The 21182-nt window shown below is 45.5% G+C and overlaps 1 protein-coding gene across 17 annotated transcripts in view; it reads left to right on the forward strand.

Moving 5' to 3' along the window:
* Positions 1–21182, forward strand: part of nfixb (nuclear factor I/Xb) — a 116767-nt gene that overhangs the window by 52939 nt on the left and 42646 nt on the right. For 16 of the 17 annotated variants that reach the window (XM_072705251.1, XM_072705249.1, XM_072705258.1 and 13 more), the window contains one exon: positions 2003–2534. In XM_072705251.1, the coding sequence (XP_072561352.1) occupies positions 2003–2534 (532 nt within the window). Of the gene's footprint in view, positions 1–475; positions 1175–2002; positions 2535–21182 lie in introns of those variants that run through there. The other variant, XM_072705257.1, reaches the window with a different exon arrangement.

Below are 21182 nucleotides of genomic sequence, written 5' to 3' on the forward strand. Positions count from 1 at the left end.
TTGGAGGGTCTAGTGGGATTTTGGGGCCGTGTTTTCTCAAGCCGTTCTGTGCCAAGGCAGTGTAGCGCCAGCGCCATGCGATGGGGGGGGGGGTGGCAGTGCCGCGCGTGTGGTTTGCGGCGACGGTGGCCATGTTGGATATGGCGGTGAGAGAGGTGTGTCAGATCTGCGTGTGAAAGTGCTCCCAAACTTTGCCAATGCATCGATAAGAAGTTGCTAGGCTTTCACAGAGCATCCGCTCCCGTACCAAATGGCGTCCGTTGCGCGGACGCAAACGCACACGGGCGCACAAGCGCGCTCTCTCTCCCTCGCCACACACACTCTCACTCTCTCCGCCACCGACCTCCCCCCCTCCCCCTCTCTCTTCCCTCCCTTTCAGCTCTTGAAGCTAACGCATTGGCTGGGCTGTAGGCGCCTTGTTGCCAAATAGGTGGGGCCCTCCTCGCGTTGGCAAAGGCTCAGGCAATGGTTAGGGAAAGATCGTGAAGAGGACGAGAGAGAGAGAGTTGGAGAGGAAAGGGGGAAAAAGAAGCAGCACTCTCGTTTGCCAGCGGCCGTACGCGCTCTTCCAACATTGATTCGGTTCTCTCCTTTTTTTTTTCCATATTCTCCTCACCCCCCATCCGTCTTTCTCTCCCTCTCTCCCTTTCTTCGAGTCTTATGCAGGGCCCACAGTTCCGAGCAAACACCAATACCACTTATTGCTTTGCCAAGGATTTTTTTTCTGTCTTTATTTAGCTTTTATTTTTTTTTATTTGGAAACCGCAAAAGAAGCGGGTTTATTTTTGGTGATTGTTTTTGTCTTTTTTTCCTCTTTTTCCAAGTTGTTTCTTCACTGGCACTTGACATCAGCTTTTTTTCTTTTTTTTTTCTCTCTTTAAAAAAAATATAATCTCCACCCGTGCCACCAGTGATCTTTCCTGCTGGTGTGCTGCACCCCCTCCCGTGTTTTTTTTTATTTTTATTTTATTTTTTTTTACTTTAATTCTCATTTCCATGGACAATTGAATTGAGTGCTTCCTGCTTTTTTGCCACATAAATCTTTTTAAACGTTTGGCTTTTCAATGCTGACTTTCCTCCCTGGTTGCTCGTGAGCTGGGGATACAGCTAGTATCTGGTGCAGGATACTTTTCTCACAATCGTCGGGCCGAATTTATGATGAGAGTGCAAAATGGTAACTACCAGGCTGCCTGATATTTTTTTTTTTGTGCTGCTGTTGTTTTTCTTTGTGCATTTAAAAATTAATGCAGATGGATTAAGCTGCAGAAAATGGAGGAGATGTCCAAAGGGCAAAAGATGTTTTATCCGCAGCTTACACGCGCTGTGGGGTTAGCAGCGGCTAATTTGGCGAGCGTGGGCCGTGGTGTGGCGGCTGTGGCAGTGTGATGGTGCCTTGGAGTTTGGCCGCTGAGAAGTCAGTGTGCTGTGGGATAGTTGAACGGATCCTACAGCGGGCATCACATAGGGCCACCGTGTGCAATTTGAAACGCGTTAATCTCTGTCATCTTTATTTGCTCAAACATTTTGCAATCCTTAAATTTTGAAGTAACCTTTGTCTTTAATTTTCTTTTGCAACTACAAAAAGTAGCCTGTGAGAAAGTATTAAATTTTAATAATTATATATTATTTATTTTCATTTATTTCTTTCAAATAAATGTGTTTTGTTTTGAGACACAGTACAGTCTAATTATTGTAATTGTTAGGATATAAATTCCATATTTAAAATTAATAAATACAAGTATATACATCCTTTAAGCTTAATTAGCGAGTGTTTTGTATTTGTTATTTTTGGGATTAATTTTCTTGTTTCTGTGGGTCGTTAAAATGTCTTCACTCTTTCTGGGTATAGGGCATCTTTTTCTATGTTGCATTATTGTGGCATTATTTGCACCTTATTTCCTTTGCTTTTCTTTTCTGAGCTAATTTAACATGAGGTCATACTTTCTTAGTACTTGTTTTGAGGACCCTCCATAAGTTTGGTCTGTCCCTCTCCATACCGCAGGATGAGTTCCACCCCTTCATCGAGGCCCTCCTGCCGCATGTGCGTGCCTTCGCCTACACCTGGTTCAACCTGCAGGCGCGCAAGCGCAAGTACTTCAAGAAGCACGAGAAACGGATGACCAAGGACGAGGAGCGCGCGGTCAAGGACGAGCTGCTGAGCGAGAAGGCCGAGGTCAAGCAGAAGTGGGCGTCCCGGCTGCTGGCCAAACTGCGCAAGGACATCCGGCCCGAGTTCCGTGAGGATTTCGTGCTGACCGTCACGGGCAAAAAGCCGCCATGCTGCGTGCTGTCCAACCCCGACCAGAAGGGCAAGATCCGGCGCATCGACTGCCTGCGGCAGGCCGACAAGGTGTGGCGGCTGGACCTGGTGATGGTGATCCTCTTCAAGGGCAGTCCTCTGGAGAGCACGGACGGCGAGCGGCTCATCAAGTCGCCCCAGTGCTCCAACCATGGCCTGTGCGTGCAGCCACACCACATCGGAGTCTCCGTCAAGGAGTTGGACCTCTACCTGGCCTACTTCGTCCACACGCCAGGTGAGCGGCAGGGCCCCAGTGCCTCCCTACACCAGCCTCTTCTGGCAGCGTCCTATAGCTTACAAGTTGCTTTTCTTACCCATGTCCTAATTCCCTCCGCCAGCACAATATGTACCAACACAAAGCAGAAACAGAGAAACACAAATGCAAAAATCTGACAGTGCTGCTAAATGAATTTAAGCATGGCGGTGTGTCAGGGTTTTGCTTTTCTTTCCCCGTGTGCCTCACTTCGTACCTCGCTGTGCGCTGACAGCTGGCCTGAACCCAGGCCCGTGCGAGAGGCGAGCGGGAGCTGCATTTCTCCGCCCGAGGCCAAACTTCAGCTTCCCGCCAAGCTGAGCCGAGCTGAACCGAGCTGCCAGACGCGACAGCGTGCTGTTGTCTGTGCCATTGTCCGTGGTGATGTCCGTGGTGATATTCGTGGTGATGTCCATGGTGATATTCGTGGTGATGTCCGTGGTGTTTTCTGGTTGCTCACCAACTCTCTTAGTCAGTTTGGTCTGTTTCCATTTACCCACTTTGGGTGAAGGGTAAATTTTACATGCCGCGAAAATGTAGTTCAGGTTAGGTGTTACAAATTTACCTTTAATAAATTACTAGTAAAAAATGTAGAATTCATTTTACCGTAGGCTGCAAATAAATATTATTAAATGATAATTTAATACTTTAAAAATTGCTATTATTTTTAATAAATTAAAGGTCAACCAAATAATTGACAACAAATGAGCAATTCATAATATTTTAAGTTACTATTTTCATATTAAATTAATTTTGACTTTTTAATTATTTTCAGTTAATATTTCAAATTTTGTATTTAAGAAATAAGTTTGAGCATTCTTAATTAAGATTTTCTTAAGTCCTATATTTTTATGCAAAGATATACTGAGACCTTTATATCTAGGAAAGTTATAATTAATTTATCTGTAAATAAGCTAATATAAAATTTAGTGTTATCCCAGCTAGTGCCAGAAGGTAAAAAATATTATTATTGTGTTTATTATATTTTATTATTGGGAGAATGGATTATTGTCATAAATTAATATATTTAATAATAATACTTTTAACGTGCATTAAAAAAGACAGCGTTACATTGCACATGCAATTAGTATGCTATGCGTAATAAATTATGTTGTTTAATAATGTGTTCTAAACATGCATCATTATGAAGTTTTTAAAATAATTTGTAATACCAGCAGTCACAGTAATAGTCATCTGAACAGCTAACCCTGCAGGTTTGTAGTGTGTTACAGACTTCGGGGACTCGGCCTCTTAGGCCAGCATAGTGGCGACGGGCAGCCCGCATCCCCGCGCTACACCGACACTGTTACTGCACATGGAGAGCATCACAGCTATGCGTTATACCCCTAATGTAGGGGGCCTCGGTCCTGTATTCACCCGCGGTAACTGCAGCTCAGGTCGGCTCCTGAGGAGATCAGCTCTAGGCGGCAGGGACATTACTGTTGCCTGGTGCCAGCCTGCCCCCCACCCCCTTAACAGCCCCAGCCCACTGTTCCCCTTTCTTTATGTTTCCCGTTGCCCTCCAGCTCCTCCCGTAGTGTTTTGTGTGTATCTATTTGTGTGTGGCTGTGTGTATGTTTATTATGGGTCCAGTCCAAGCAGACAGATTTTGGTGGGAAAAAAACTCCTTTTCTTTTATCTCGTTTTGTCCCTTTTTGTTTTTAGAAAGATCCCGTTTTCATTCTAAACATCCTCTTCATTATCACCAGTTTATGAGTCGGCTCCTTTGGTCCCTTTGTTTAAACTGGGGAGGAGAGGCAGAAAGTGCTGGGCTGCGCCGGGCTTGTCGTCTGCTCTAGGGGAGTGTCTCTTTCGGTATGTAACGCAGCGGTGAGGAGAAGTCCTCAGTTGGGCTGTTTCTCATCTATTCTTTTTTTTTTTTTGGTGCAAAGAAGCTTTCTACCGTCCCAGTTTAGACAAAAACAATGCATCTCTTCTTCTCGGGTGAACAGAACCAAAGGAACAGCTTTTGTGTTTTTAACCTGCATGGTTAACTTACAGAGAGTTTACTTGCATGCAGGTGGATGTTGGGATGGAATAGTGAGCAGTGGGGGGGGGGGGCTGTTTGATGGAAGCCCCCACAGTTGCAACTTTGCAGTTTTATTCTTAGCTGGAAGTGCAGCTGTCTGTCTTTCGGAAGCTATCGATTGCCTGTCCTGTAATTGCATTACAGCTGTCATAGTGAGGCTTGCACTGCTGAGGGCCTGGGAGGGGGCAGTGTTGGGGGGGGGGTCACATATCACTGTTACCGCCTAGTGGCTGTTTTGACACAGTAGGGTGACAAGAAGGCCAGTTCCCATCGCCTTAGTTCTGTTCAAGTAGTAAAGCGCTAGACTGCTTTTAATCTGCGGCTGTAAGTCCAGGCAAAGCAAGGAGCATGTTTGTCAGTCTGACCATTCTCTGTTATCCCAATGTTCCATTATCGCTGGCTTACTGTTGTTTTTTGGGGGGAGGGGAGTCACTTTGAAGAGATTGTCACCACATGCATTCCCAGACAGTCCACCGATGCTAGGAATCATGCCCTAAGAAGTGGGCCCATTTCGAGGTTGCATGAGCTCCAGTGTAGCCCTGCTGCTTGGAGCCAGAGAAATAATGAGGGAAAGGTAGAGTTTGCTCATCAAGGCGCAGGGCGAGAGTATCGCCGCTTTAGGGACAGTTCTGGGTGTGAGAGTTCTTCTCCTGTTTGACACATAGCATCACTGAAAACCCACGAGCCGTCAAACACCCCGTTTGGCGTGTCAACTTCATTTATATCAAACTGAAACACCTTTGTTTCTTGTACATCGAGCACAATCGTTTGGATGTTTGCGTAATATGCTCTGCTGTGGGATAAATGGCTGAATGGGCTCTAAGGTTCTTTGTTCTTATTTGTGAGACAAGTGTTTTTGTTCGAGCAAATACGCCAAACAACGGTGATTGAGTGCAGCAAATAGTGCCCCAGGCTGCTTTTTGTTATTGTTTTCCATTGAGATATATTTTTTTTTATAATTAATAATTTCAAAGGGGAAACACCTTTTATGCCAAATATCAATTCAAGAGAAATATTCCGCTGTCGGCCGACTAAAAGCGCTGCTGAGTTTGGATTTGCCCTGTCTGTCGTGTTGTGGGAATGCATCCATGGATGGTGGTGCTCAGCCTGGTCTTGTTACAGATCCAGACATTCGAGTATTAAACCCGAGCTCCCCTCTGCTGACAGGAGTGACCCGCCAGTTCCCAGGCGAGGGGACGGGGTCCTAGCCAAGCTCCAGACGATGTAAATACTAACATCGCTAGAGGCAATGAAGCAATTATAGGAGTGAATGAAGAGATGCAGATAAGAGAACAGAGAGGAGGAGGCCTCTCCTTCGCAAAAACCGCACATGAGTCATGGACATTATGGAAGAAAACGAAAGGACTCCAGGGCGTGTCCAGAACCTTGGAAGCCAAAGGACTGACCTTTGACACAGAGTAGTAGGGAAAGAAGAACGGCATGCTGGGATTCTGCTTTCTAAAAATAAGTCAACGGTAAACCAAAAATTATATTGATGTTATATAGAAAGCGAGAGGTTGCGGCTGCGTCGGAGCTGTTTGTGAGTGCGGTTCGCTGACCGCTGTCGTCCGGTCTGTATTTGGCCATGTCGTTGACATGTCTGCCCTGGCACAGTGACCTCGAAGGCCACATTTCCCTCAGCAATATAAAATGCGCTTCCTGCTTGTTCCCTTTACATTCGCATACCGAGACTACAGGTCTGCTGAACACATTACCACACTGCCCTGTCCTGCCTTTCATTTCTGTTGCTGCACCCTCTTCAATTAAAATGCACTTTTTCCTACAAAGAACGTTACTTTCCAGGTGCGTCAAGTGGCTGATTTCTCAGGACTCCATTAACGCGGCGTTAATAACGAGCGGTGTTAATAACGAGTGGCGTTAATAATGACAGCAAAATATTGCCAGTCTCTTGATTTTTGTTTTTTTTTTATATGCAATGCATATATATTTTAAACATCATCTTTAGTTATAAGTAACATGGCTTGCCAAATTGGTTGTATCGAAAATTTTAACTAACTTTAATAATAATAACAATAATATTCTACCCTTCCATCATAATAAATGACTGACTGAATTTCCTTCAACTAAATCACTTCTGTGAATCCCAGCATATTGAATATGCAGATGCAAATACAAACATTATATTGTATTCTACTAATGATCAAAAAAGTGGTCTTTATCTGTAGGAATGCCATATTAAGCTCTGTACAACAATACCTCCGTGTGTACTGGTCAAAGTAACTCAGAAGGGGGTAAAAAGAGACTGAGGAAAAAGCATGGGGGGGGGGGTATTGTCTTTTCTAGTAAAGTGTCCTCTCAGTGCCTGGCTTGTTTTAGCCTTTTGTGCAGACACCAGGCGTGAAATCCGTCTGTCCCCAAAAGCATATACCCACACAGGGGGGGTGAATTGGCTTCCGAATGAGAGAAAGAGAGAGAAAGATACAGATGAGAGAGAGAGAGAGAGAGAGAGAGACACGGGAAATCCTGGGCTAGGATTGGGTGCACCGTGCACAGCTCAAACACAGTTGACATGAGGGCTACTGTTTTGATCTTAGCAACCGCAGAACACCAGAGTGGATTCCGTTATTACATCATAATCAGTGTCCCTCTGCGTGTGACAGAAAGGCAGATTTATGAGGACGGAATGCCAAAAAACCAGAGGTATACTGCAATCATAGTGGAAAGCTCAAGAAACCATCTAAATAAAATATTGAATTCTGAAATGTCGACTTAAACAAAGGGGAGAAGGCAAGGGGGAATAATGGCAGTGTGGCTGGTTTGCTGTTCTTGGCACTCATCTGCGTAGCTGTGCTGAGATGGTGCCAACGTTTGAAATCACCACGCTGTCTCTGCCAACTCCCCCTCCTCCTCATCCTCTCTTTCTGTCTTTTTTTTATCCTCCTTTTATTATTCTTCATTTTGATGCCCACCCCCACCCCACTGTCTTCTTTAGGACCCCTGTTGTGTCTGTGTTTCAAAAATAAGGAGATAAAAACAAGCTTCTCTCACATTTTTTTTATTAATTAATTTCTAGTAATACTTTGAATAAAAATATAATTATTATTTCTTATTATTGCTTTTGTTCAGTGTTTAGTTTACTCTTCTAAAATTTTAAACACTAAATATAGCATAATGTAGTTAATCATAAATATTCTTTCTCCATGTGAGAAAAGCAAATTTTTAAAAATTATTTTGTTATTAAAATTAAGTTTTTTAGGTTTTTTTTTGCATGGATCTAGAACATCGTTTCATGGTGCTACTGAAGGTCTCTTTGACATGACATTTCTGAATAAAGTAACTAACTTGGCCGAGGAGTGAGAAGTAACTAGTGCAGTTGTATTGAAGTTGTCTGGTGTAACGGCTGTGGGCTGCAGCTAGCAGCAGTGCACTTCCCTTCGGGAGTGTGTTTGAAAGGAGTGCGCGTGTGACACAGCACTGGCGTGTTCCTGGGGTGTCACAGGCTATGGCACTTTGCTACGCTCACACATGACGATGAGACTTTCAGATTTTGTTCATGTGTTTTGTGCAGGCAGAGTTTGCATTTGAATGTGTGTATGTGTATGCGTGTGTGTGGGGGTAGCGCCAATGCTACGTCAGCTTGCACATGTCTCAGGTGTCCCCATACTGTGTGGGGCCATGCCCCCCCCCATCCCCTAACTGGCACGCACTCAAGGCTCGATCCTGCCTGCCCCGCTCCCCTCAGCCGTCCGAGCCACCAGCCAGGGGTCGTTGGGCGCCAACTAGGTGCTAATGCGTCCCTTTGCGCATCGCGTCCGTGCAAACGTTGCTAATTAGCTGCAATTGAATAACTAAATAAGTGAACCCACCAGGGCTTTAAGCAGCCAACTGCACAGTGTCCCAGAGTTACGGCACAAGAACCAAAACAGAAGCCATCTTGAATGTCCTTTAATACGAATATGACTGGTACAGTTTGGCCACCTGTTGAAGTATGCGTGTGAAATACGAGGGAGCCGTTTTTCTTTACCTATCCCTTCATCCCTGTCAGGCTTCGGGTGTCCTTGACACCGTTTTTACGTCGCTCCCTGCGCGTACTGAGCCTGGTCGGACTCGGCCCATGGTGCCGCCGCTCCGCCAAGTGGGTACTGCTGTGCTGTCTGACACCTTCCAGTCCGGGCCAATGCCATCAGCCAGGCCTGTCAGGGGCGGCTGCTTTCCCAGAAATGCCACGTAGATTTGTTTACATTTTGTTGTACTAGAATACTAATCAGGATATTAATACTTATAATTATTATTACTGTAAAAATAAATATAATTAAAAAAACAAATTAGAAATGAATGTCAAAATTTTACTTTCTGCTTTGTTATGGTTTTTGATGAATAATATAGCCTATGTAATATACTCTTATAATGTACTCTGTCAGTAATACATTGTTCCTTTTATTATTTTGACACAGTGTGTCAGCAGCACTGCATACCATACTGCAGTCTGTCAGATATAATGAAAACACCATGGCTGGGCACTGGGGATCAGCCTGTCTGTTTTACTCTGAAGTGGTTACCTCCTGGTGGTCTCCTGGTCCTGGACTCACCTTTGATCACCCCACTCAAGTTGTGGTGTGTACTGTGGGGGTCTGGCTTGGGCACTCTTCTGTCACCTACACCGGAAAAAGCATCTAAAATACCACATTTGGTCACCATGAGCCTGTGTGTGTGTCTGTGTGTGTGTGTGTGTGTGTGAGAAAGTGAAAGGTGAAAGCCTTCACAGTAATGAGCAGTACATAGCCGTCATTCTTTACTTGGAGTAGGGGACAGTTCGTATTACTTGTGCAAAATAGCTAACAGTTAATTAAAATAAAAGAGATCTGTATCACAGGGACCTGCCACAACCCGCCTCGGTTTTTCCTCCCATTTTAACCCCTGACACGGTGGCAATTAAAAGCTTTTAAATGTCCTGAAATCGGCTTGCTTTTGCGACCCAGCATCTCCTGATTCTTTCTACTGTAGCCTAACCCTAATTTGAGCAGACTTAAATGGGTTATTATGCAGTACGGCAGGTAAGTTTTTTCCTCGGTGCAGTACAGGTTAAGTGCCACGTGTTAGGCTATGACGCCAGGGCCGCGCTTGAAGCGACGGCGACCTTTCCCTTTCCCGCGTTGTGTCCTTCACCGCCCTGCTACCTATGGACCTAAAACTTTGAGACAAAATGAAGGAAATATTGCCAAGTCACTGGTGCAGGATGCATGCCAGGACACCCGACACCTGCTTCAAACAGCTGTCAGCAAGTTTAGCTTACCTTTAGTCTGTGGGATCGGTGTTGGTGAGGAAATTAATATCTAAGCAAAAAAAAAAAAACTTAGGAAAATGTTCCAAAACCTAAGGCAAAACTTATTTTACAGGCATCTATCTACATTTGAGCAGAGTGTACCTTTGTTGGGTGTGTACCTTTTACCTAGTTTGTAGCTGACCATCAAATCAACTGCTAGGGTTGCTATGGCACCACCACCCTGACACCACTCCCCCAATAACTCCCCATTCATTGGCTGTGGACTACACTGACTCCATGGCAACGGAGCCTCCTGGCGTAACTTGCCTGGGCAGTATCCAAGGTGCTTCCAGGGCAGCCCTAGTTGGCACGCCATTGGTGTTTCACTGCTGTCGTGACAGTCTGGCCTGGACTGGAGTTCAGCATCGCAGAATGTGTTTGTCCTCCAGCCTCCCAGCATCCTTAGTCGTGTCAGTCCCGTAGAAGTGCTTACTGTGACACACGGGGACAAGATGGCGGTGAAGGCCTTGCCAAAGCTAGGCTGTGGGCTGTTCCATTTAACCCCTTTGTTGTCTTTGTCTGTCTTTGATTTCATTGTAACTGACTCGTTATTGCCAAGCCCAGAATGAAGGATGGGTAGTTCCAGTCAAGTCAAGTGGGCTTTGTCACACTATCCATGTATAAGCATGCAGTGGTACGAAATAACGATCCCCAGGACCACAGTGCAAGATACAAACAGCAGGTGACTAGTGGAGGTTGTCACCGTACTTAAAGTGCTAAACACAGGACACTGTGATTAGCTGGGGTTGACATATGGGTTTACATAGATATACACAGTGCCTCTGGCATTCTGTCTCGATGAAAAGATGGACATAACTGAGAGGTCCACGTCAGTGCAGCCTTGGGGGCTGCGAGGGCCTCGCGGGCAGCTCCATGTGAACATTCTGTGCAGATGATGTACTGAGAGTAACAAACATCCACGCCAATCCCCCCCCCGCCCCCACCCGGCCTACGTCACTCCCATCACGAGCTTACCTCCTGGACCCCAGCCCACACCTGGTGCCTGATCGCATGTGCACATCACAGAAGAATGCAAGACTTCACACTCGCAAATGTGGCTTCAGTCAGCAGCCCCCGCTTTGGGGAGAGGTGCTGTTGCTGATTAAAAGTGGGGCAGAAGTAAGGGATTTTCCCTTTCCAGGCTGATGAAATGCAGTTTGCCTTTTTAACCTTAAATGTCTAAGATGGGGGCATGAAATCTAGAAATCTGCCTGACTGCTCAGTATTTTTTTTATGTAGGTAAACTTCCGGAGTTTGGTCAGCAGAGGAATGCCCGTCTCTGTTTCTGACAGACTGACGAGGTACACCATGGGGGGGCAAGGTGCTGGTGGGAGTCTCTCCCTGTACTCCTGCTCAATACCGTGTCTTATTTAGCCAGGAGAGTAGAAAAGTCTGTTTCCAGGATAAATTATGAAGTGGCCGAATGAGGGGGAGGTTAAGAGACGAGATAAAAGGGGGAGTGAGTAACAGTATGAAGAGCCGAGTGAAATTTGGGGGTGGCATGTTGCTTGGGGTAGGTTTTCAGTTTTTAAGAATGCAGTTTTAATAACCGTACTCTGGCTTGAACAACCGACAACGAATTAAAGAAATCTGGGCCTAATTTGTGGGCAGATCTTTATCTGCGGTTACGGACCACAAAGTACAAAGTGTAAAAGCTTGGAGCCTTTGGTTTCATTTTGTGATATTAAGGGTTTTTTTTGTTCTTTTGTCCTGCACCTTGGCCTGGGTGGTAGTGTTGGCATGTAAGGCCAATCCCACGCATAGCTCTGGTAACAGCCCCTAATTGGCCTGTGTGCCCTCGAGTCACGTGTCATGATGGCGCCAAGGGCACCATCAGCAGAAACCAAACACCTCTGGATACAGCATAAATCTTTAGTCAAATTTCCAGCCCAGCCTTTAACCCTTTGATCTCTAAAATGTATAGTCATACATCTTTGATTATGAGAGAGAATTGGCGTAAACACTGATGTTATGTTTGAAGGGAGCCTTCCTCGTCGTTACTCGTGGAACAATCCAGTAGCAATGGGGCAGTAATCCCATCCCAATACGGTTCTTTCACAGAGCTCTGACTGGTGTCACACATATAATTAGAACTGCTAGAACTGATGAGAAATTAGCAAGAACTTCCATAGCTCTGCCTGAACATGTCAGTCTCATCTGGGACATGTTTTATTGTCTGCGATCCTTCCCGGTTCTCTAGGACTTTGTACCCATAACATTTTCTTTAGTCTAATGCAAAACAAACAGTTCCCAATTACAGTGTTTTCCTGAATGTCTCCTCTTTTCTCCTTCACTAATGCTCCTTCTCTCTCTCTCACATTCTCTGGCCGAGGAGTGAAAACTTGCGCAAAGAGTTTTTTTTTTTTCCCTCTCTGTTTATTGGTTTGATTTCTTTTCCTGATGGTTAAAGAATTGTGCTCTACAATATTAGTCAAGTCTCCTGTGCTATTTGAATCTTTTGGTTTAACTAGAAATATGTTGTGAGGGACACTAATTGCTACCTAAGTTCGTCAACTCCAGTTATTTAGGCATATATTCATATACATATGTGTCAGCCGGCTGGATTTTACAGAATATTAGACAGTCTTTCATAAGGTTGTTGCTGGATGGGGCGGGTGGAGGGTACTGGCACATAACCTCAATCTCAGGGGAAATGTTTGTGAGGCTGACAGGTCAAACAAACATGACAACGGACCCATTCATCTCCCTCCACGCTACCGAGGAGAAGCCTTCACCCGCCACACCACAAATGAATCCAGCACCGGAGCAAATTGGGTGTCTTAGATAAACACAGGGTAGAGGAGTTTTGGGCGAGGGGGGTGAGTTGGCTGGGAAGGAGTGAGTTGAAAATCGCTTAGGAGCAACGCAGATTGGGGCGTTCAGCCTGTGATTAGTGGCCGTTCGTTATTCCACTCAAGAGCTCGTGTTCCTCAAGCGGAGTGTGGGGTCTGATCATTGGAAGGGAACAGGACTGCTACATGTATTAATCTACTCTTCTGTTATTTTTATTAAACGGGCTAAACAGGCTAGCTGCAGACACACACACACTCTCACTCACTCACTCACGGCGCCGTCCGCACACAGGCCTGCCTGCCGAAAGCCCTGTCATTACTGTGGCCTTGATGTGGTCAGTGGGTGGTATGGAGGCTTCTCATTACTCTGCCATTATAGTGAAACTTTCACTCTCCCTCTCTCCCGCCCCTTTCCTCTCTTGCCAGATCCCTCTCCCTTTTTTTCCTGCACTCACCAAACCACCATTTACTTTTAGCCGGCTGTGCCGCACTGAGCGGGTGTTCAGCTGAGTGTGAAAACCGCACCTCGCTCTCCATTACGTCATTTCCCAAGGTGCCTCATGTCTCAAGTGCTCCTGCCAACAGACCACTGTTCCCAGCCTTGATTGTAAAAGTAATCCAGAGCCTGTTTTAGCTCAGGCCTGACAGTGACTGAGAGTTATTTTAAATGGAACTTTTTACAGCTAAATGGAATCTGAAACAGGCTTGTGTGCCACTAATCATCTGTTTATCCTAACCGTTAAAAATCGCCTTTATTCTGTGTGGTTACTCTAAATTATAACATTAATCACTTCAAGAAGGTAAAGGAACTACTATTTGGGTGTGAAATGTTGGTTATCTGGAGGTGCAAAACTTTTGGGCTTTTTTGTGTAAGGATTTACTTTTCTACTCATTTATGATGAGTACTGTGGGAAGCCTGTGGAGTTACAGGAAGCCTCGCTAGTGACGGGAAGCTTTAGAAGTTACCGGAGGCTTTGTTAACTGCACAGATGAGGAAATCCCAGCAGAAGGAGAAGAGAAACCAAGGATTTCCTCATGCCACTGCGGATGGGTCTCCCCTCCTCCGGTCGATCCTTCGCAGTCTCTCCTTGAATTTGCCTGCCCTGTGTTGCGGACTAAAGCAGGAACACAGAGCAACACCGCGTTGTGCGCTGACACTTGGCTGAATGCCGGGCAACTGGTCAGCCTTCCGTTAAAGACAGGTCGACAGCCAATCACATCGCATCATTTGATATGTGTCATATCGCCTTAAGGTGGTTACAGTCCCTGAATAGAAACAAGCTGTTAAACTGGGCAGCAGGTCACCTGGATCCTTAATAAATACAGGCTGAATGAGGATTGCCTTCTTGATGCCAGTATTATACCAAGTGTATTTTTTTTTTTGCCTTTGTTATTCAGTCTAAGGTTGTTGCTACCAGATTTATTTTTCACCTCAGCAAAGTTCCCCAAAATACAGGAGAAACAAATTATAAGGAAAAAGCACGTTTATACTTCTTTAGGCTTTTGTACAGTTTTTATTGTAATTTACTTGAAGACTTAATGTCACTCGGTGTAGATGCGCAAAAATAGAATAGGAATTGGATATCATACACGGAAGGGCTTGCACTGCTAAAAATAGGAGGTTGTTTGTGCAATAACTCTTAGCCTCTTTTCCTAGTTGTGGAAAGACACTGGGCACTTTTTTCGATGGTGGGGTGGTTTAACTCCATATGAGTTGAGTCTGTCTCACCCTGTTAGCGCGAGGCTGCAATTAGCGTGCTTTAACTTTGTTAGTCCTTAATTGAATTTCACTGAAAACCTGTGACTGGCCTGTGAAGTCCTTGTTGAGCAAGAAGTGGCGTGTTGAGCAACTGGACCAGGTCGGTACAAGAGTGTGTAGGACAACAGGGCCTGCCTGCATTAGAGGACGAGCTCTGTACTGGAGTCTGTGTGCATATGAGATCTGATTTATTGAGGGCCGTGTGGGAAAGAGCCTTTCAGGGGCAGAGAGACTCACTGCCAGGTGGGCAGTGGGCCCTCAATGCGGTGGCTTTCGAACATCACAGCCACACGAGAAAATGCTGAACCTCTGCCAAGGCAAGCATGCTATCATGGAAGCTGTGAGGCCAACGTTCCCATGACCAACCCATCCAGCAGGGTTAGAGCAGCATACATCTCCACGTCCATTAGCACCCATATCTTATAGAATTAACGCTCTTAAACACACCCTCTCAAACAGCCCTTGGCCAGAAAGCACATCCATCTCATCTTTGTCCACATTTTTTCCCCCTCCTCTCTGGTGAGGACTGTGGACGGATTTTTTATGAGGCATCTTCGCTGTTGACGTAGCGGACACAGTATAAATCGGGAAATGGAGGTGTAGGAGCAGTGAGGGGGATGTAGTTCTTAATGAATGTAAGAGAACATTAGCAGGAGTCAGGTTTGAGATGATTGATTGAATGTGCATGAAATTTAGGGGCAGGCAATTTGAGGTTAACCAGGTCTTTATGGTGCTGTGTTGAGTTGTGTGGAAAATCCGCCATTCCGAGGGTTATGACTCAGATGAGTGCTGTAGAAGAGATCTGGGCTGGTCATTGGTTTTTTTTTGTTTTTTTTTTTGAAAAACTCTACAAAACCACATGGAGTATAATATAAAAGGGAACACCTTTAAAAAACATGAAGTTAATTACTGCCAAGAAAATGTTCAATGAGTTCTCAGTTTTAATGCCAAGATGAAAAAAGAATCAATCCACACATTTGCTATCAATTTAGGGTCCCTAAAATAAGCTGTGAAACACCAGGTGTTTGGACAGGTATTGGAAATTAGGAATGTTTTTTACCAAAAAATACCCAAGAGAGTCAGGGAAAAGGGTGGTGATTGGCTGGTGTGGGGTAGGTGTGGATGGGAGACAAGGCCTGGAAGAATTGTTGGATTGAGTTCTGTGCTCAGGGAGACCTTTGTTTGGATCTGAGTCAAAAATGGATGAACTGCCTGTCACAAATTACACATTGTCCATCTGTGTGTGTGTGTGTGTCCTTTAGCTTGTCCAGGTCACTCCTGGATACGTCTTGGATGAATAATACTCTTGTGAACACGTGAGTCAAGGAGCATTAGGTCATGACGGGGTCCTGGTGAAGAAAAATAACCGTTATTTCTTTCAACAACCATCAGCTCTGATGCTAAATGGCAACAGATTTCAAGCACTTTTCTCTGTTCTAACAGAAGTCGCTTGGTCCAGGTTCAGATGAAACACAACGATGTGGCAGGTTTAAAAATTTGCTCTCTCAGTGTAAGGGGGCTTCTTAGACTTGAATACAGCTCTGTAACTCATGTAACAAAAGATACGATTGAGGGTAAGAGACTGTAAGCTGGAAGAAGAAGAAGAACTGGGGAGACTGGGATGAGGCTTTGTGGCCGTCATGGTAAGGCAGAGAGACACCAGATGTGCCTTTTTGTTTAGATTGCAGCTGAGGCAGAGGAAGGGTGTAGAGGCCAGAGAGGAATTCCTGTAACCAAGCCAGGCTGGTGGGGCGTCTGTGTGATGGTCTGCTAACGAAAGCCCATGATAAAGGTCTGTGTCTAGATCATGACCATTGCCTTGGCCACCCAGGCAGAGTAATGAAACGCCAACGAGCGCTTGAGCACCGGAGCTTCGCTTCCTCTGATCTAGGCTCTCCTGAGGGGGAGCCTTTTGCTGGAAGCTTGGCAGTAACCATGCAAGAGCCAGGGCATTGAGTAAATTCATCCAGGGTCTCTTGTTTCTGCTGTGTCCAGACCTTTCTGTGCATTTCAAATGTCTGCATAAAACCACAGCAGGTGGATTATGTCACATATTTCACATGTATACGTACAGGAGTGGTTGAGGGTGCCAGGCATTAATGTTAGCGTAGGCTGTGCTTTGTTCATTTGGGCTCGAGATAAAACAGCCCACCCCAGTCCCAGACTAGCTATGTAGCCTAGGACCTGGCAAATGCAGCAAGATTCACCTGTGTTTTATGTGGGCGTTTCTGTGTGTTGGTGTTTCGGTGCTATGAATATACCAGGACAGATGGGCATGTGAATGCATCTTTGTTTTCAGTACAGCACATGTCCTTGGGTGATTTTCATACTTTGGAGGTAGAGCTGAGGATGAAGTTTTTAGACATTCAAAGGCTCATTCCCAACGTGTACAGCCTGTTTTCATCTCTCTCATTGTCCTGGTGCTGTATGTAAATTGCATGCGCATCAGTGTGTGTCTTTCTGTCTATATGTATGCCTACGTGTATGTGAATGTTCCTGTTGCCGTGACAATGACTTGCATGTGACTCAGTTTGTGTTCCTGGTTCTTTTTTATTTTTATTGGCATTGAACATCAATGAAACATTTCCATAGAATATATTCAAGATACTGTATATATCATATATTCTGATTCGCTACAAATCTCAAAATAGTTCGTATCCGAGGCATATGGAGGAAAGAAAAACCAGACAAGAATGAAACTATGTACAAGCAGGGAGTGATCTTTTTCTACAACATAATCGATGATTTGTAGACATCAGTGCGTGTGGTTCTGTGTTGAAATTCTCTCCAAATGATTTGAGGAAAAACAAAACAAACTCCTTTTTATCTTTATATAAAAAATTGAGATCTTTCAGAGTTTTGGTTTTTGGGGATTAGCGATTGAAATTTCATAAAAAATAAGGAATTATTTATGTGACTGTCTCTGTAAATACATGTGTATGTCTTTTCTGGTCTGTCTTACCCACTTTAGTGCCCGGAGCCGTTTCCTCCTGGTAGGTGGGGGCGTGCTGTGAGGTGGTTGTTCTGGGAGTCGCTGGAGCACGTCGGGGGTCAGGGGTTAGAACAACTGTGCCTCCCAGTCCCTCGTTTGATGTCGAAGCCGCAGATCATTCCCACATTCCTCTGACACGTTACAATAAGCGTTTAGATTCTGACACATATTTCATCTCTTCAGGAGAGCTGGTGTGTGAAAGCCAAGCTGGAGTTGGGAACTTTCAGTCTGCCCCAGGCGCCTGTTGAGAGTCAAATTATACACTGTCTCTTTCTCGGTTGTCTTAATTACGTTCTTCACTGCGCACATACACAGTGAATAAATCACAGTCCCTCCAGCTGTGGGGAATTCGGCGTATGTGTTAACAGCGAGCTCTTTCATGCCTGCCTGGCCTCAGTACACCTCTGATTGTAGTAAACGTTACAGGACTAGTGAATACCTTTCCCTGCGGTCCGCTTTCTCTCCTCTACATCGACTGGCTCTGCCACCACACACTGTACATCTGATTCGAAATGCTCTACTTTTTTTTCCTTTTCCATTTGCGGGGAATTGACTGCGTATTCATGGGATGCTTCTGATTGGTTGGACGGAATTCCCCACCCATGCTCAGTGCATGCCTCTGGTTAATCAGATAACATTCTCGGCCACAATACCTTGTCACGTCTCTCTTATGGTGAATCGCTGAGGGCTGAATTACAAATCTTGTATCCTGGTATTCTTAATGGTGTTACTGCCGACAAGTAATGTGGTATTTCAGTAATGAAACTTGTAAATTGAAAGTTCTTATTTCATTAGGCACTGAACAAAATGATTAAGAAAATGACAATTAAGATGATATTACTGATGAAAGTGGCAATGCCTGTGCTTCAGATGTCGCGATGTCACTTACTATTTGGTGCCAAACTAAATGCCATGGCTCCTACCAGGACCCTGTTTTTATGAATCCAGGAAGTGTGCCTGTGGTTGTTTACGATAATACCGCTGTTTATTATCATACTGATGTGCATCCTGTGATTTTCCGGTACAAACAGCGCCACTGTATTCACACGTATCCTGTTATAGACCTCCACGTATGGAATATAAATATGTCAGGCAGCATGTGTCCCTGAAATTAACGAGAGCTTTTTTGCTTTTCCTTCCCTGGTGCTGCTCCTGCATGTCGGATGGGTCCTCACATCTCTCCAGGTAAGAGAAATCGCCCCTACTTGGTGACCAGCCTGGCATTCTGACCTCACATTCTGACACTGAATGCATATGTGTGTTAACGGCACGTAGCATGTAGTTCTCCTTGTTTCTCCAGGGCAACAATTAGACTAGTCTCCCTGCTCCCGGTTGCCATCGTGATAATGCCCCCCCCCCAATTAGTTTGGCCAAATTTCTGTACACTTCCAGATGTTTTTGCTCAGGAATCATTGCCTGATTGTTTTTTTTTTTTCCCTTGAGCTGCCGAGGTCACTGAGAGAAAGTGATGGTGTGACACGTGGGGGGGGAAATTCAGTAATAGGCAAAGACGGAAAGAAAGTAGAGCTTTAAAAGTAATTACTCAATCGGCAAGAAATAGAACTCAGTGGAACTTTCATTTTGTTTCTCCTTTTTTAATATAAATCACATCTGTTGGAGTGATTTCAGCCCCCCCCCCTCCCAAGACACGGCCCTCTACTGGCCAAGGATAATTGCTTGTTTTCCGTTATTTGCTTAAACTCAGTCAGATAGGGTCTGACATGCTGGCTGGGCCTGTCGAGGTCTCAGCAGAATTCAGTCATTACCCTCCGTGATTCTCCCGGGCGCCTATGGATGGACGCTTTTCCGGCATTAAGCTCCGCCAGCGGGTGCCGCCTCTCCTGACGGTTACTGGGTCAGACAGCGTGGCACGTCAGCAGGTAGCGTAGCAGTCTGCTCTAGGGCTGCCCGGTGCGCACACTGTCTCTGTGTCTCCACTGGGCTCTCTCTCCCCTGTGCCCTGACAGCCCAGAAAACAAGGATTGGTGCTCAGATGACCGTGCCTTGGGCAGACTGTGCAGACTGTGCGGTATAAGAGCAGGATTATTATGTGTTGTTATTGTGTTTGTGCCTTTTTACAGTGTCTCCTCCTTCTCTCTAAGATGCATACAAACCATTCCTTACTTTTCACCTACCCTCCGCAATACAGGCAAATTCCTGGCCTCTTGGCTCGGCCTGCAAATATCTATTATACTCCCGTTCTCCATTCCCCTCCCCTCCCTGTCACTCATATATTCACTGCTATGCCATATGAGCCTCCTGGTGTCTTCCAGAAGGTTCAAATACCTCTGCCTTGGAAGTTAATCCGATCCGTTCTATTTATGTAGCTCTACATCGATCTGTATTATCGGATGTCTTAAATATCACCTCGATTCACCTGTTTGTAAATGAAGGGAGTCCCTTATTAAACATAAATGAAGGGATGATGATGTCTGAACACTGCACCTGAGGAGATGTAACTTTAGAGTGACCCTGAGTGCTTAGGGCTTCTGCGGCTGGTTTGGGACACACCTTTGGACTAAACCGCATGGGGAATTGCAACAGTGGCGGGTCGCCGTCAAGAATGCATCCTGACTGCAGCAAAAAAAAAGTGAAACAAGAGAGCGGTGAGGCAGTCATGCTGTCGATTCGTTTTCTTATTACCACCTGTGAGCAATGACATAGTTTGCATATAAAACTACGGTGGCTATTAATGCCTGTCAGGATTTGTTCTGTTCTGCTTGGTGCTCGGCTGAGTGAGGGCGCCAGGTGCCTTCAGCCATCCCATCATTCCTTCTTTCTGTCCTTGTCCTCCCATCCTTTCCTTTCCATCCTTCTCTCCTCCTCCCCTTTACTCCTTTCATTATCCTCCTTGCATTCCTCTGCCTTTGTCCCTCTCCGTCCCCTCATCCCCATTTCTGGATTGTCTTCCTCGTCCCTCCTCCCCACCTCCTCTCTTTCACATCTCCTCCCTACCTTCATTTCACTCTCACCCCTTCCAACTCTTCCCCTCTGCCCTATGTCACCTCAACTATCGGTTAAATGTCTGGAGAGAATGAAACTGAGGGACAGCTTTAAGAAGACCTGCCGTCTTCGGTAGTGTCGGCCATTACTAATCTCTCGCTCCGAATGAAATAGCCCATAACTCAACGGGCCTCAAGCGCCTTGCGGCATCGCAGAGCTTCATCTGGAGCTCTATAGTGAAGGCATCATAACCCTGGGCAGAAATGACAAAAATGGCTAACAGATGTTAGCGTAATCATTCCTAATAAGATTTCTCATTCTGCCTTTTCTGTAGCGGAGTTCCGGGCTCTTGGAGCGACTTCCCAACCCTCTAATCAAAGATGGGGGCTTCCCCTTGGGAGCCATAGCCACATTTGGGTCAACGGTTGGGCGATTTGTCCCCTTTATTGAACCCCGTGTCCGCCGTCTTCCCGGTCCCTCTTTGGTCCACCATAGATGCTGCCCTGTTTCATTTTTCATATAAGAGCAGACGCTCTCCAAAGCCGCCTGTAACTGGAGACCTCAAAGGCCTCTGTAGGTCTCATTACCACAGTGCTGCTGTTAAACAGAGTGGTCCTGCTGCAGGTCCAGAACATACAGAATTTTACTGCCGCTATTAATATTTATTACATTCACCTTTCCTGCACTGTTCCTTGTGATCATACAAATATCCCTTCAGGACAGTTGCACAGGCTTTGCTAGGAACAAGCAGGCTCACTGTACATTTGCTCTTTCTTGGGAGATTATCTTCTGTGTTTGTGCGAGTGTGTCCAGGCATGCCTGTGTGTGCAT

The sequence above is a fragment of the Paramormyrops kingsleyae genome, chromosome 22 (genome assembly GCF_048594095.1).
Source record: "Paramormyrops kingsleyae isolate MSU_618 chromosome 22, PKINGS_0.4, whole genome shotgun sequence".
In the NCBI taxonomy this organism is placed as follows: Eukaryota; Metazoa; Chordata; class Actinopteri; order Osteoglossiformes; family Mormyridae; genus Paramormyrops; species Paramormyrops kingsleyae.